This window comes from Ranitomeya variabilis, chromosome 1 (genome assembly GCF_051348905.1).
Source record: "Ranitomeya variabilis isolate aRanVar5 chromosome 1, aRanVar5.hap1, whole genome shotgun sequence".
NCBI lineage: Eukaryota > Metazoa > Chordata > Amphibia > Anura > Dendrobatidae > Ranitomeya > Ranitomeya variabilis.
This window is the reverse complement of record NC_135232.1, coordinates 238,079,990-238,097,165: the sequence shown is the minus strand read 5'-3', so window position 1 is coordinate 238,097,165 and position 17,176 is coordinate 238,079,990. Positions and strand designations below refer to the sequence as shown.

At 42.0% G+C, this 17,176-nt stretch overlaps 1 protein-coding gene across 3 annotated transcripts in view; it reads right to left on the bottom strand.

The window, feature by feature from the left end:
• Positions 1 to 538: 538 nt before the first annotated feature.
• The window catches only part of TMEM132C (transmembrane protein 132C), a 1,041,790-nt gene continuing 1,025,152 nt past the window's right edge, over positions 539 to 17,176 (bottom strand). For all 3 annotated transcript variants that reach the window (XM_077293267.1, XM_077293268.1, XM_077293269.1), the window contains one exon: positions 539 to 4,314. In XM_077293267.1, coding sequence (XP_077149382.1) covers positions 3,136 to 4,314 — 1,179 coding nt within the window. In that variant the 3' untranslated portion in view covers positions 539 to 3,135. The remainder of the gene's footprint in view (positions 4,315 to 17,176) is intronic.

Here is a 17,176-nt window from a genome sequence, read left to right as displayed (position 1 = left end):
AGCCGCATATTCATTACTGTAATAAGCGGTACCATGTGACCGCTCAATACAGGAAGAAGCTGCCCGTGCCCGGAGAACCAGGGACCTGCAGGGACCGCGCCGGGAGCAGGTGAGTATGGCGGGGGCAGTGCGCTATAATCACCTGTTCCTCGTTCCACCGTCGGCGCCGCTGTATCTTCCCCGTCCTCTGCAGTGACGCTCAGGTCAGAGGGCACGATGACGTGATTAGTGTGCGCGCCACCCTCTGCCTGAACAGTCAGTGCAGAGGACGGGGAAGATACAGCGGTGCTCGGCGGTGGAATGGAGGACAGGTGAATATAGCAAGTGCCGGGGGCCTGAGCGACGAGAGGTGAGTATGTCATTTTTTTTTTTTTTTTTATCGTAGCAACAGAATATGGGGCAAATATCTCTATGGAGCATCTTATGGGGCTATGTGCAGCATTATATGGGGGCAAATATCTCTATGGAGCATCTTATGGAGCTATGTGCAGCATTATATGGGGCAAATATCTCTATGGAGCATCTTATGGGGCCATGTGCAGCATTATATGGGGCAAATATCTCTATGGAGCATCTTATGGGGCCATGTGCAGTGTTATATGGGGCAAATATTTCTATGGAGCATCATATGGGGCCATAATCAGCATTTGTGCAGCATTATATGGGGCAAATGTGTCTATGCAACATCTTATGGGGCCATAATCAGCATTTGTGCAGCATTATATGGGGCATATTTTAATATGGAGCATCTTATGGGGCCCATCATAAACTGTATGGAGCATTATATGGGGTGTATTTTGTATGGAGCATTACATGGGGCCCATAATGAACTGTATGGAGCATTGTATGGGGCTCCTGATTCAATATGGATATTCAAAAACATTTATCCTACTGATGTCTCAATTAATTTTACTTTTATTGGTATCTATTTTTATTTTTGACATTTACTGGTAGCTGCTGCATTTTCCACTGTCGGCTTATACTCGAGTCATTAAGTTTTCCCAGTTTTTTGTGGCAAAATTAGGGGTTTCAGCTTATACTCGGGTTGGCTTACACTCGATTATATACGGTACTCAGTGTCAGGAATGAATGTGTTGCACGGATTTATGTCTTTTAACATCAATTAAGGAATTTGCTCCTTAGACCGTATGGGGTCATCATAACATAGAACCAGACCCCAATTAGAGGACAATAAAACATTCACTCCTTATCTATGAACTGTTCAAATATTTATGGACATAACTGTTTATCACTCTCATAATGATAATTCTACTTCACGTCATCTCTCTTATCTATGGCATTTTTCTGTGCTGTGTTGTGCAGAAATATGTGATTCTTCAGAATTTCTTTTAGTCTTTGCCTGATGAAGAGACGTATGTAGTCTCGAAAGCTTGCAATTTGTTACCATCTTTTCAGTTAGCCATTAAAAAGGTATCAACCACTGAGGACTCTCAATTCTAAATATTTTTCTATGTGCATGTAGTGTAGTGAGTGTACCTGGCACTGCACTTTCTGGTGTACAGCGCTGTTTTTCTCCTCTTTTGAGTGACGTCACCACTTTGCAGATTCTGTGGGTCAAACTGTTCTCTGTGTGACCCGGAAGTGACTTGTGCAATGTAAGTCTACTGAGAGTCAGAACAAGGAACCATAGACCTTCATTGTAAAAGAGACTTCTGGCTCACTCATAAAGCGTAGAGTGAGCCGGCGAGTCACAACTGCTGTGACGTCACTGAGAAGGAGAGAAGACCCCTCAGCAGCAGGTGAGTATATTAACACTACATTATATGCATATACACACATTTAATAAATACAAATCTTAGTGGGACTGCTTCTTTAATGCCTTGTATTTTTACAACTTCTCCTTTATTGATTTGCAGAAAGTATAAGATTTTATGTCTGTGAATGAGATATTACACTGAACTGATATCGAAAATGTCACCTGATTTTGTATAATTGCATTTACATGAAATGAAAAGATTTAAAATCCTGGTCTATGATCAATGTTGTATATGCTGAAATAAACATTATAGTCAATAGATATGAATGCACAAGCCAGTTACACTTAGCAGTCTAAGGCCTCATGCACAAGACCATATTCTGGAGCTGTATGGTAAAAATGCCCATAGAACTTCAGGAGATTGTGCACACAGTATTGTCGGGTGCGTGAGCCCTTAACCACCAATGATAAAAATCATTATAACATTCCAGAAAAGTAACTTTGTGTGTCTCCATGTCGATTTTAAAACAAGATGCACAAAAAAATGAAGTAATAATCCAATGCACAGATGCATTTCCAGCAGAGTCTGTGGCAAATTTCCCTTGGGTCAAATGTCACACATAAGCTCATTAATGTCAAAAGAATTAATATAAAAACATTTTTTTTCCTTTAAAACCTAATCTGTTATAAACAGAATACATTAGAAGAACTAAAGCTTGTGCTGGTGTTGGAAATTAGAGTTTGCACAAAGTGTAATCAGAATTTCACATTGTAACACTTAACATAGTACACTGCATGACAATATTTTCTTTCCTATTTTGGCTAAATCCACTCCAATAAGACACCATTCATTGGTCTAATAAGTGGACTTAATGTTTGTTTAGGGGAAGACTATAGTAAAAATCGAAATCTGCTGTGTAATTTGATTAGTAATAATTACTATATGATGTAAATGTTTGAAATAAAAAAACAACAAAATTTTGACTTTTTTCATTCCACAAATATTGTACATATTTACATAAAATGAAACAAGCAGTAGACTTAATTTTTCCTGGATTTCTGAAAATATCATTTTACTTCCCATCCTGTAGTTACTTTTTCTTAGAAATATAAAATTACTTTTTTTTGCCAAGTTTTACATTTTTTTTTATTTTTAAAAAAATCGTTTTTGGTATGTCCACTTTATTTGAAATTTTAATTTTATTCACAAAAGAGTCTCACTGTGTCACATTCGTTTGCTGAGTTGTTCAGGTCTTAAAATCTGTACAGATAGTCCTAATACAGAGTTCCTTGGAAAACATCACTCATTTTGGCATCTATTGTGTCATACTTAGTTTTGTCTACAACTTTTTCATCATATCATGACCTATAAAAACAAAAGCATCAAAATAAGTGGCATTTATTCCCCATACTCAAAGTCAAATTTTATCTTTTAGCTTCTGCATATAGTTTTTTAGGTCCTTAGATTCTCCCAAATCCATATCTTGACATACCCACTTAATATCATCCTCATTGGCTGTCAACAATGAGTTGACTGTTGGGCAACTGTCATCAGCTGGAATAGTGGTGAATGTAGTGAATTTCACCTTCTTTCTTTTTGAAGTTGGGGAATGTAGAGGATCATTTTTTTTGTTTTTCATAGCTTTTTCTGTTTCTTCCATTGGCTGATGAGTTTGGCCCTGCAAGTTCTTTTGGGAGTTGCCATTAAAGAGATGATGACTCTCTTCTAAGGTGATTCCTCTGTCTATGATAGTAGTATGTTCATCTTGCTGCGGAGATACATCTGGTGTGCTCTCTAACAACTCTGTTTCATTACCAAGCCAAACCCAGTCGTGAGAATGAGTCATGTTTGCTTGACCTTCTATTGGCAGCTGTTTGTGCCTATATTTAAGGGCAAATGTTGCACAATTAATAAGGAAGACCAATATGGCAAGGCAAAAAACACCAAGTAAAGCATACATTCCTATCTCAAGGTCACTCAATCCTCTAGATGCATTTAGGAGGTCATTATCTTCAATCTCTCCATTACTTTTTGGTAAGTCCACCTGGCCAGGAAAATTGGTAAAATCTATTGGGATATTTTGCAAAGGACTGTCTTCAGAAAGTTTATTGCCATCCATTCTGCCATTTATCACAGATCTAGCAGTTGTGCTTCCTTTTCTTATGGCACTTTTATCACGTTCGAGAAGAGAACCATCATACCTTCCATCACTACCATAACGATCCGGGTCTGAAACTTTCTGCCTTCGGTCACTAGTGTGGTTTTCTATTTCTTCCTCATCATATTCAGTCTCACCTGGAGAAATGGCATCACTTTGTCCAAATTTCACTTTTATATAACCATTTCCCACCGCAAGAATGCTTTTTCTCTTTGATTTTTGACAAGCCTCAGAGATCATAAAGTCTATTTTTACCAAAGGACCTTGTCCTTCACTTTCTGCTATTACAGTTGGCCACTTTACTGGATTTATTTGGTGAGTGGAAACAATGGACTCATCCAATGATGTTGCAGATATTGTGAAATCTTTGGGATCATAGATGTCAAGAGGTGTCACTAAGCCATCACTGAACTGTATCCAGACACTGACCACCGCTTCCTAAAAAGAAAAAAAACAAGTTAAATAAATCACATTTGTACTATAGAAAAAGAAGCAAGCGCATTTTGCTATTCAGCTATGTTGAGTGTTCTATGGCGATCTAAGTCTAGTGCAGCAGAACAGAACTGCTGCAGGTACAGGTATGGAGGCCTTAATATGGACACTTTTCTTGAAATGGTTGTCTAGCCTCGAGCCTGGAATAGCACAAGAGACAATCTAACCAGATAATGCAGACTTTAGGGTACCGTCACACAGTGCAATTTTGATCGCTACAACGGCACGATCCGTGACGTTCCAGCGATGCATTTACGATATCGTTGTGTCTGACACGCTACTGCGATCCGGATCCCCGCTGAGAATCGTACGTCGTAGCAGATCGTTTGAAACTTTCTTTCGTCGTCTAGTGTCCCGCTGTGGCGGCATGATTGCATTGTGTGACACAGGTTGTATACGATGTGCGCACAGTAACCAACGGCTTCTACATCGCAAATACGTCATGAAATTATCGCTCCAGCGCCGTGTATTGCAACGTGTGACTGCAGTCTACGACGCTGGAGCGATACTTATACGACGCTGCAACGTCACGAATCGTGCCGTCGTAGCGATGAAAATGGCACTGTGTGACGGTACCCTTAGACTTACAGCAAAGTCCTTTATTAAGTTAGACACAACTTCTGTAAGTTAAGGAATGTTTCAGAGCAGTAATGGCTGACATTCCTTGTTGTCACATACATAAAACAAAGGGGAAAACAGATATACATAATAAATGAAAAGTTTTGAAAAACGGACAGTGACGAAACCTCAAGGACATACTTCTTGTCGATTTAAGACAAATGTGTTTGTAAAGTTGAAGCTTTAGGGTATGTTTCCACAGTCAGGATTGCATCAGGATCTGCTCAGGATTTGACGCAGGTAAAATTTGCACCTGAGGTCACTGGCAGGTCACCTGCATTTTTTATGCTTTTTTTTACATGCGTTTTTGATGCGTTTTTTCATTGCATGCTTTTTTTTGTCACTTTAAATAAAGCTAATTGAAAGTTGGCTTCTGGGAAGGAAAAAAAGTGATTTCCTGTTTGCAGATATATTGGGATATGTTCCCACGGTCAGTAAACGCTGCGGGTTGGACACTGCGTACATTCGCGTTTTTCATGCGTATTTGTGTGTGTTTTGTAAGCTAAATAAAGATATACAAAAAATAAAAAGAATTGTGATGTGATTTCTTGTCCAACCCCTTCTTTTACATACTCCATTGAAGAATAATGTTTACACACAGATAGATAGATACATCTATAGATAGCTAGATAATAGATAGATACGATAGATAGATAGATAGATAGATAGATAGATAGATAGATAGATAGATAGATAGATAGGAGAAAGATAGATGGCTAGATAGATACATCAATAGATAGATAATAGATAGATAATAAATAGATGATAGATAAATAGATATATCTATAGATAGATAGATAATAGATAGATGATAGATAATAGATAGATGATAGATATCTATCTTATCTATCTATCTTTCTATCTATTATATATCTATAGATGTATCTATTGTGAAGAGCAGAACAAAAATGGTTACCTCAATGAACCATTTTAAAAAGAATTTGTGATAAATATTGACCTGTCCATTCAAGGACATTTTAGCTATAGTATGAAATCCTGTTTTTCTTGTCTGTGGAATTGCCTTTGTACTGTTTGTTGTGAAACTGCCGCCCACGAAACTGTTTTTTCTTTCTTTCTTGTTTTGTCTCTTTGTTTAAACATGCAAAACTTGTATAACCACTGAACCTACCGATACAACTATATAAAGAAGGGATAACACCTTGAAGGCAGGCGTGCTTCAGAGACTTCCCAGTGATACACTATACAAGACGTGTCTTGTGTATTATTTCTGGTGATTCCCCACTTCCAAAGGCTGCTCCGACTGAGTGTGATCTTGACATTTCCTGGCGCCTGAACAGGGACCCGAGGTCTGTGTATTCCTTCAAGAACACCGGCAGAATACGAACAAAAAGAGAATCTGGGATAATGGACGGCAGATGAATTAAAAACCTGGCCAGGTAAGAGACACTGTTAGATCTCTTATATCTGCCCTGCACTGTCCGTAAGATTTTCTGTGTCGTGTTCTTTAGCGGGTAGTTCTAGTAGAGGAGGATACCTATAGCTCGGGTTCTTGAACTATTTAGGAATTGATCACCTCACGGAGTACGGCATTGAATGAGAGTGAATGTGAATAAAAGGTGTGTGGAAGTTGGGAATAGCCCTATAAGCCGCCCAGGGTGTTGAAACAGAAGAAGTGACTGTCCCACTGGGCAACGTGGTTGCGTCCTTTCGGGGAGACCTCCGCGCCTATGGTTCAATCTCTGACCCTGTCTTTGACAAAAACCTGGTGACGGATAAGTGTATGATAGTATGAGCCCAGGACAGATAAATTAGCCTGGGACAAGAATACGTTGTGTATGATAGTATGAGCCCAGGACAGATAAATTAGCCTGGGACAAGATATGTTGTATGTTCTTTTTCTTTTTCTGTCTGGTTGCATTTGTGTTGTTTGCTATAGGTGTAGGAATCAGGATTTTCTTACATCAACACGGTACGCAGAAGCCGTTAAACATCCTAGCTCCTTAGGAAGAAGGTAACGAGGTATTCTCATACCCAAACGCCACCTAGGGCAAGAAAAGACATCCTAGCTCCTTAGGAAGAAGGTAACGAGGTATTCTCATACCCAAACGCCACCTAGGGCAAGAAAGCTCAGGATAAGAAAATGGGGAATAAGCAAACAAAGTCGGAACCAGAAGAATTAGATATCTATACTATCATAAAGGAGAGAAGTGGTGAAGATGCCACTAAGGGGCTGAGAAAGATTTTTAGTAAGTTTGGAGTTACTAGGGCAGAAGCTTTTAGTAGAAAAAAATGGGAAGGAATTCAGGAGAAAAAAAAAAAAGGGCCTAATCAGAGACAAGAAATGGATAGATCAGATCCAAGCGTTGATTGATGTCTCTAGGGTAGCAGAAATGCTGTGGTCTGCCCTATTGGAACAAGCATGTGGGCATGACAGCATGTGCATTTAGCTAAACTGATCTGTGTGTATGAGGAATCCCTGTGTAATGCAGATTCCCCAAATTTCCACTGCCAGTGTTGTGTGACTAATGTGCAGAGAGTGTGTGCCTTACAGACACAACTGGCAGAGAATGAACAGTATAATGTAGACAGAGAAAAGCAGATTGCTAGTCTTGAATCACAACTGCTGAAAATGAAAAATCATTGTGTTGATATGGAAGCCCAGCTGATTCAGTCTGGGGCTGAGGTCAGAGCTGTGAAGGAAATGGCAGCAGCCAGTGATGCCATTGTTAATCAGTGCAGTGTGGAGCTGGATACTAGTTCCCAACTGATTACTAGTCTGAAAAATATCATCAATGATTTTTCAAATGTGGTGCCGGCCTTCTCTTTGTCTCTGAACACAAGGTCAGATCCCCGGCCAATTGTGCCCTGTGCAGGGCAAAAAGGGGGGAGTGATGGAAAAGGTGATATATCAAATATTTTATCAAATTTTGATCCAATAATAAAAAGTAATGACAGATATGTGCTGTCTAAATTACAAAGAAAGTTCAAACGTGACATTGTTAAGAGTGCATCCTTAGTAATGGAAGAGTTTAAAAGTTCCAGACAGAGGGAGGTATGTTCTGTCCGGGCCCATAAATCAGGCTTGGCATGTGTTACATGTTATGCCTGTGCTGGCTCCGGCCATATTGCCAGGTACTGCAAATGGCCGGGTACGATGAAGGAGAGGAAATATTATTCTGTGAAATGTTTTAAATGTGGTCACTTTGGACATATTGCAAGGAACTGTTACTGCACAAGTAATTGTGAAGGGCCTAGCAATATTGTCAGGGAGCACAGGCATTTTCACAGACATAATGGCATTTTCTCTCAGTCTGTCCCAAGCCACGGGCAAACTCCTCAAAATGGCCAATTACAACCAGGGAGGATAGTGAGGTCTTGATGTAAACTCAGATTATAGAGTTTCTATCTGGTCTCTGGTCTTTCATTGTTTCTTTTGTTTTAGCTCCTTTTATTCTTCTTCTATTTGCTAAGTTTGCTCTTTTGTTATTGAAATGAATTGTTAGACCAGTGTGGTTTAGACAGGACGCAGAAGGGCCTTATCTGAGGTGCAATGTGATTGCAATGATAATAGGATTTGTTAGTTGTTGTTTTTTTTTTTTTTTTTTGCTGTTTTCTATCAGACCCCCTGTGGTTTTTAACTCCAGGTTTCCATAGAATTCATAATGATAAGAGTAACACAGATCACAGGATAATAGAGTCACATCCATGGATGCTCTGATTTGTTGCTTGAACTAAGATAGGTAGGGAAGTGTGTGTTCACCTAAGCTTTGAAGTTCAGCTGTAAAACTGACTTTGTTTGTTTGTTTTCCTGTGCATCTTAGATTAGATAAAGGGTGTTGTTACGTGAGCTAAGATAGGCGAGTAAGCATAGACAGATAACGGATGTACACGATGGAGTGTCATGTTATACAGTGTGCTGACCTTGAAGTTTGGACGGACAACATGGTTTCGTTCACCTGATGCAGGATACAACTAGAGTCAGTGTACCTTAGCTAAAAGTTTAGTTTTCCTAGGGTGTTAAGTAGCCGCAATTTCACTGTTATTAGATAAAGCTTCTGAGATTGTTCTTGATCACCCACTTCTAGTTCAGACCACTCATGATGTACATGGCATTCTTAACCAGGTCCAACCTAAACATATTTCAATGGCCAGACACCTCCGTCTCCAATGTTCCCTACTACTGCCGCCCAACATTTCCTTTGCCAGGATTCAGACTCTTAATCTCGCGTCTTTGCTCCCTTTAGAGTCTGAGGGGGTACCATACCTGAGGAAACTGCACTCTCCAACTCCTTTGACCCATCAAAGTCAATGCATGATTGTGTACAATTAATGGAACAAGAGACTCAGGGCTTATGTAATGTACGTGACAAGCCACTCTGTAATGCTACATTTGAACTTTTCATAGATGGCAGTAGATATGCAGATATGAATGGACAATTTCATACAGGTTATGCGGTAGTAACTCAGCATGAAGTGCTGAAAGCAGAACCTCTCCCTGCTAATCAGTCTGCACAAGAAGCAGAACTTACGGCATTAGTTGAAGCTCTAAAAATAGCCAAAGATCAGACAGCAAACATATACACTGATTCTAGATATGCACATGGCATTATTTTCGATTTTGGCGTAATATGGAGAGCCAGAGGTTATATGACTGCTTCAGGCCAACCTGTTAAACATGCCTCCCTCATTAGACAGATTCTGGAGGCAGCACAAGAAACTAAAGAAATAGCGGTGATAAAGGTAGCTGCACATGTGAGACTCGACACCGAGGAAGCCAGGGGTAACGATAAAGCCGACAAGGCAGCAAAACAGGCAGCACGTAAACCCTTACATCATGCCCACACACTAGATAGCTCTGAAGATGATGAGGAGAGATTGAAGGAAGCTCAGAAACAGGTAGACGACGAAGAACGAGGGCAGTGGCAGAAAAAAGGGGCAGAAGATCAGCAAGGATTATGGAAAAAAGGAACTTTGTTGTGTTTACCCAGAGCCTGGTACCCCGCAGTGGCAAGTGACCTCCACCTACCCACGCATGTGTCGGCAAATGGTATGACGCTCAAGGTAAAAGAAAGGTGTTTGGCTCCAGGCTTTGGTAATTTTGCTCGGAACATGTGTGCTGCATGCGCTATATGCCTGGCACACAATCCAGGTCAGACCATTAAAACCCCAACCAAGCATCATGTAAGACCACTGTATCCCTTTCAAAGACTCCAGATCGACTACATCCAACTTCCTAGGTACAATGGATACGAATATGTGCTTGTGTGTGTGGACCCCGTTACGGCATGCCTGAGGTGATCGAGTCAGATAGGGGTACCCATTTTACTGGAGAAATATTCCAGAATGCTATGAAAATGTTGGGAGTAGAAAACCAGTTTCACACTCCGTATCACCCACAGAGTTCAGGTAAAGTGGAAAGATTAAATGGAACAAAAAATTAAAAATCCAGAAGGCCATGGCAGAAACAGGAAAGCCTTGGACCGAGTGTCTACCACTTGCCCTGTATTCCATCCGAAACGCCCCAAGGGGGAAGGCTAAGCTGTCACCACATGAGATTCTTTTTGGAAGAGCAGCAAATTTGGGTTGTTATTTTCCACAACAACTGATGTTGAATACTGAGACTTTAACTGCTTATGTACAAGAATTACAAAAACGTTTAACTAAAGTGCATTCGCAAGTTTTTGCTTCCCTTCCAGATCCAGAAAATCTCGAAGGAGGCCACAAGTTGGAACCTGGTGATCAAATCTACGTGAAAAGACACATCAGAAAGACTCTGGAACCGAGATTTGACGGACGTTTCCAAGTCCTGTTAACAACTCCAACAGCAGTCAAGCTTGAAGGAAAGGCATCATGGATACATGCAAGCCATTGCAAAAAAGCAGTATAAGACTCATGATATTGATGTTAATAATGTTAACCTCAACGGAATGCATGTATGTGGGAATCCCGCAGCCGGGTACTGTAGCCCCTTGGGACAAAAACCCTCTTGGTGTATGCTTCAGAATGTATCTAGTTTTGTGGATTTGGCTCACAGATTGGTATTGCAGCACTCAGCTTTGTGGGATCTGCCTGAGGGTACATTTTGGATATGCGGAGAAGGAGCATATAAATGGCTTCCCGTAGGTATAAAGGGTACTTGTACATTAGGACGCCTAACCCCGGCTACTTTCATAATTTCAAATAAACAAGTGAATATGCAAGCCGTGCCCAAGCACACATTGTATAAAAGAGCTGCAGATAACTCACCACGTCCCTCGGGGAGGCCGCATATAGTACAAATGGGAATTCCCAACAAAATTGCTAGTACCATTTTTATTTATCCTATGTTAACACAGATGTGGGATAAATTAGTTAGAGCCACGGATTATCTAGATGATCAGATTTGGGATATATTGGACATATTAAATACTAGTATAGCTGTACAGAATCAGCTTATAATAATCGCTAACCAACATACCCTGGTATTGGATTACCTAACTGCCTCACAAGGGGGTATGTGTTATGACCCCAGTGGACAGGGTCTCAGAGGAACGTGTAAGTCTGCAAGATACAAAAATCCAGCTCATAGGGCTGTGGTAACTGGGTTGACCAAATAGCTACTCCTAACGCCAACACTAGAAGTAGCCGGGGATCATGCCTACGGTGATCGCTAGATGACTCGCGCTAGCCGGAGAATCTAACTACCCCTAGGAGAAGAAAACAAAGACCTCTCTTGCCTCCAGAGAAAGGGACCCCAAAGCAAGATACAAGCCCCCCACAAATAATAACGGTGAGGTAAGAGGAAATGACAAACACAGAAATGAACCAGGTTCAGCAAAGAGAGGCCAGCTTACTAATAGCAGAATAAAGCAAGATAACTTATCTGGTCAACAAAAACCCTATAAAAATCCACGCTGGAGATTCAAGAACCCCCGAACCGTCTAACGGTCCGGGGGGAGAACACCAGCCCCCTAGAGCTTCCAGCAAAGGTCAGGATACAGATAGGAACAAGCTGGACAAAAATACCAAACAAAACAAAAGCAAAAAGCAAAGAAGCAGACTTAGCTTGAAAAACAGGAACCAGGATCAGAGGACAAGAGCACAACAGATTAGCTCTGATTTCAACGATGCCAGGCATTGAACTGAAGGTCCAGGGAGCTTATATAGCAACGCCCCTGAACTAACGGCCCAGGTGAGGATATAGGAAAAGACAGACGCTCCAGAGTCAAATCACTAATGACCACTAGAGGGAGCAAAAAGCAAAATCACAACAGTACCCCCCCCTTAGTGAGGGGTCACCGAACCCTCACCACGACCACCAGGGCGATCAGGATGAGCGGCGTGAAAGGCACGAACTAAATCGGCCGCATGAACATCAGAGGCGACCACCCAGGAATTATCTTCCTGACCATAGCCCTTCCACTTGACCAGGTACTGAAGCCTCCGCCTGGAGAGACGAGAATCCAAGATCTTCTCCACCACGTACTCCAACTCGCCCTCAAATAAGCCTCCAAAGTCTGATTAGTTCGCTCCGTCTGTCCATTAGTCTGAGGATGGAAAGCATACGAAAACGACAAGTCAATGCCCATCCTACTACAAAAGGATCGCCAGAATCTGGAAACGAACTGGGATCCTCTGTCTGACACAATATTCTCAGGGATGCCGTGCAAACGAACCACGTTCTGGAAAAACACAGGAACCAGATCGGAAGAGGAAGGCAGTTTAGGCAAAGGAACCAAATGGACCATCTTGGAGAAGCGATCACATATCACCCAGATAACAGACATGCCCTGAGACACCGGAAGATCAGAAATGAAATCCATGGAGATATGTGTCCAAGGTCTCTTAGGGACAGGCAAGGGCAAGAGCAACCCGCTGGCACGAGAACAGCAAGGCTTAGCTCGAGCACAAGTCCCACAGGACTGTACAAATGACCGCACATCCCTAGACAAGGAAGGCCACCAAAAGGATCTGGCCACCAGATCTCTGGTGCCAAAAATTCCTGGGTGACCTGCCAACACCGAGGAATGAACCTCGGAAATGACTCTGCTGGTCCACTTATCAGGCACAAACAGTCTGTCAGGTGGACAAGAATCAGGCCTATCAGCCTGAAATCTCTGCAACACACGTCGCAGATCTGGAGAAATAGCTGACAAGATAATACCATCCTTAAGAATACCAACAGGTTCAGCGACTCCAGGAGCATCAGGCACAAAGCTCCTGGAAAGAGCATCGGCCTTCACATTCTTTGAACCTGGTAAATACGAGACAACAAAGTCAAAACGGGAGAAAAACAATGACCAGCGGGCCTGTCTAGGATTCAGGCGTTTAGCAGACTCGAGATACATCAGATTTTTGTGATCAGTCAAGACCACCACACGATGCTTAGCACCCTCGAGCCAATGACGCCACTCCTCAAATGCCCATTTCATGGCCAACAACTCCCGATTGCCCACATCATAATTTCGCTCCGCAGGCGAAAACTTCCTAGAGAAAAAGGCGCAAGGTCTCATAACAGAGCAACCAGGGCCTCTCTGCGACAAAACGGCCCCTGCTCCAATCTCTGAAGCATCCACCTCAACTTGAAAGGGAAGTGAGACATCAGGCTGGCACAAAACAGGCGCCGAAGTAAACCGACGTTTCAACTCCTGGAAAGCCTCCACGGCAGCAGGAGCCCAATTAACCACATCGGAGCCCTTCTTGGTCATATCCGTCAAAGGTTTCACAATGCTAGAAAAGTTAGCGATAAAACGATGGTAGAAGTTAGCGAAACCCAAGAACTTCTGAAGACTCTTAACTGACGAGGGCTGAGTCCAATCAAGAATAGCTCGGACCTTGACTGGGTCCATCTCCACAGCAGAAGGGGAAAAAATGAACCCCAAAAAGGGAACCTTCTGTACACCAAAAAGACACTTTGAGCCCTTGACAAACAAAGAATTTTCACGCAAAATTTTAAAGACCATCCTGACCTGCTCCACATGCGAGTCCCAATTATCAGAAAAAACCAGAATATCATCCAGATAAACGATCAGAAATTTATCCAGATAGTTCCGGAAAATGTCATGCATAAAGGACTGAAAAACTGAAGGGGCATTAGAGAGCCCAAAAGGCATCACCAAGTACTCAAAATGACCTTCGGGCGTATTGAATGCGGTTTTCCATTCATCCCCTTGCTTAATGCGCACAAGGTTGTACGCACCACGAAGGTCTATCTTGGTAAACCACTTGGCACCTTTAATCCGGGCAAACAAGTCAGACAACAGCGGCAAAGGATACTGAAATTTGACAGTGATCTTATTTAAAAGCCGATAGTCAATACAAGGCCTCAAAGATCCGTCCTTTTTAGCCACAAAAAAGAATCCCGCACCAAGAGGGGAAGAAGACGGACGGATGTGTCCTTTCTCCAGAGACTCCTTGATATATGAACGCATAGCGGTATGTTCAGGTATCGACAGATTAAACAGTCTTCCCTTAGGAAACTTACTGCCTGGAATCAAATCTATTGCACAGTCACATTCCCTATGAGGAGGCAATGCACTGGACCTGGACTCGCTAAAGACATCCTGATAATCAGACAAGTACTCCGGAACTTCCGAAGGCGTAGAAGAAGCAATAGACACAGGCAGGGAATCCTCATGAATACCACGACAGCCCCAACTAGACACTGACATAGCCTTCCAGTCAAGGACTGGATTATGGGTCTGTAACCATGGCAGCCCCAAAATAACGAAATCATGCATTTTATGTAGAACGAGAAAACGTATCACCTCGCGGTGTTCAGGAGTCATGCACATGGTAACCTGTGTCCAATACTGCGGCTTATTTTCTGCCAGTGGCGTAGCATCAATACCCCTAAGAGGGATAGGATTTTCTAATGGTTCAAGAATAAAACCACAGCGCTTAGCAAATGAGAGATCCATAAGACTCAGGGCAGCACCTGAATCTACAAACGCCATGACAGGATAAGATGACAGTGAGCAAATCAAAGTTACAGACAGAATAAACTTAGGATGCAAATTACCAACGGTGACAGGACTAACAACCTTAGATATACGTTTAGAGCATGCTGAGATAACATGTGTAGAATCACCACAGTAGTAGCACAAGCCATTCCGGCGTCTATGAATTTTCCTCTCATTTCTAGTCAGGATTCTATCACATTGCATCAAATCAGGTGTCCGTTCAGACAACACCATGAGGGAATTTGCGGTTTTGCGCTCCCGCAACCGCCGGTCAATTTGAATAGCCAGGGACATGGTATCATTCAGACCTGTGGGAATGGGAAAACCCACCATAACATTCTTAATGGCCTCAGAAAGGCCATTTCTAAAATTAGCGGCCAGTGCACACTCGTTCCAATGTGTCAGCACGGACCATTTCCGAAATTTTTGGCAATACACCTCTGCCTCGTCCTGGCCCTGAGACATAGCCAGCAAGGCTTTCTCTGCCTGAATCTCAAGATTGGGTTCCTCATAAAGTAAACCGAGCGCCAGAAAAAACGCATCAATATCAGCCAATGCCGGATCTCCTGGCGCCAACGAAAAAGCCCAATCCTGAGGGTCACCCCGTAAGAATGAAATAACAATTTTTACTTGTTGAGCAGAGTCTCCAGACGAACAAGGTTTCAGGGACAAAAATAATTTACAATTATTCCTGAAATTCCTAAACTTAAATCGGTCTCCTGAAAACAGTTCAGGAATCGGAATCTTGGGTTCAGACCTAGGATTTCTGGTAACATAATCTTGTATACCCTGCACACGAGCGGTAAGCTGGTCCACACTTGTAATCAAGGTCTGGACATTCATGTCTGCAGCAAGCTTAAGCCACTCTGAGGTAAAGGGGAAAAGAAAAAAAAAAAATGAGAGAGGGAAAAAAAAACTCAAAATTTTCTTTCTTATAATCCCACTTCTGCAATGCATTAAACATTTAATACTGGCCTGGCATACTGTTATGACCCCAGTGGACAGGGTCTCAGAGGAACGTGTAAGTCTGCAAGATACAAAAATCCAGCTCATAGGGCTGTGGTAACTGGGTTGACCAAATAGCTACTCCTAACGCCAACACTAGAAGTAGCCGGGGATCATGCCTACGGTGATCGCTAGATGACTCGCGCCAGCCAGAGAATCTAACTACCCCTAGGAGAAGAAAACAAAGACCTCTCTTGCCTCCAGAGAAAGGGACCCCAAAGCAAGATACAAGCCCCCCACAAATAATAACGGTGAGGTAAGAGGAAATGACAAACACAGAAATGAACCAGGTTCAGCAAAGAGAGGCCAGCTTACTAATAGCAGAATAAAGCAAGATAACTTATCTGGTCAACAAAAACCCTATAAAAATCCACGCTGGAGATTCAAGAACCCCCGAACCGTCTAACGGTCCGGGGGGAGAACACCAGCCCCCTAGAGCTTCCAGCAAAGGTCAGGATACAGATAGGAACAAGCTGGACAAAAATACCAAACAAAACAAAAGCAAAAAGCAAAGAAGCAGACTTAGCTTGAAAAACAGGAACCAGGATCAGAGGACAAGAGCACAACAGATTAGCTCTGATTTCAACGATGCCAGGCATTGAACTGAAGGTCCAGGGAGCTTATATAGCAACGCCCCTGAACTAACGGCCCAGGTGAGGATATAGGAAAAGACAGACGCTCCAGAGTCAAATCACTAATGACCACTAGAGGGAGCAAAAAGCAAAATCACAACAGGTATGTGTCAAATCATCGGACCCACCTGCTGTCATTATATAGACCCAAATAGTACTATGAGTATGAGATTTAAATTAGAAGATGTACAACGACTCAGGGATCAGTATGACAAAGACAATGACCAAAATAAGGATAGCTGGTGGTCAGATACCTTTTCTTTTCTTAACCCGGCCAATTGGTTCAGAGGGATCGGTGGGTGGGTTACCGGGATTATGCAAAGCCTAATACATACAGTTATGGTTATTGTAATTATATATGTATTATTCAAGGTTGTACTCAAGAGTATCTCGGTATGCACAAATAAATTTTGTGTAATGGATGCGAGAATATAAAGTTGTTTTTTTTTTTTTTTGTAATATCACAAAAAGAATGACTAAAATGATCGTCTATATGACAAGGTTTTGAATGGAATATGTCAAAGGGGGGATTGTGAAGAGCAGAACAAAAATGGTTACCTCAATGAACCATTTTAAAAAGAATTTGTGATAAATATTGACCTGTCCATTCAAGGACATTTTAGCTATAGTATGAAATCCTGTTTTTCTTGT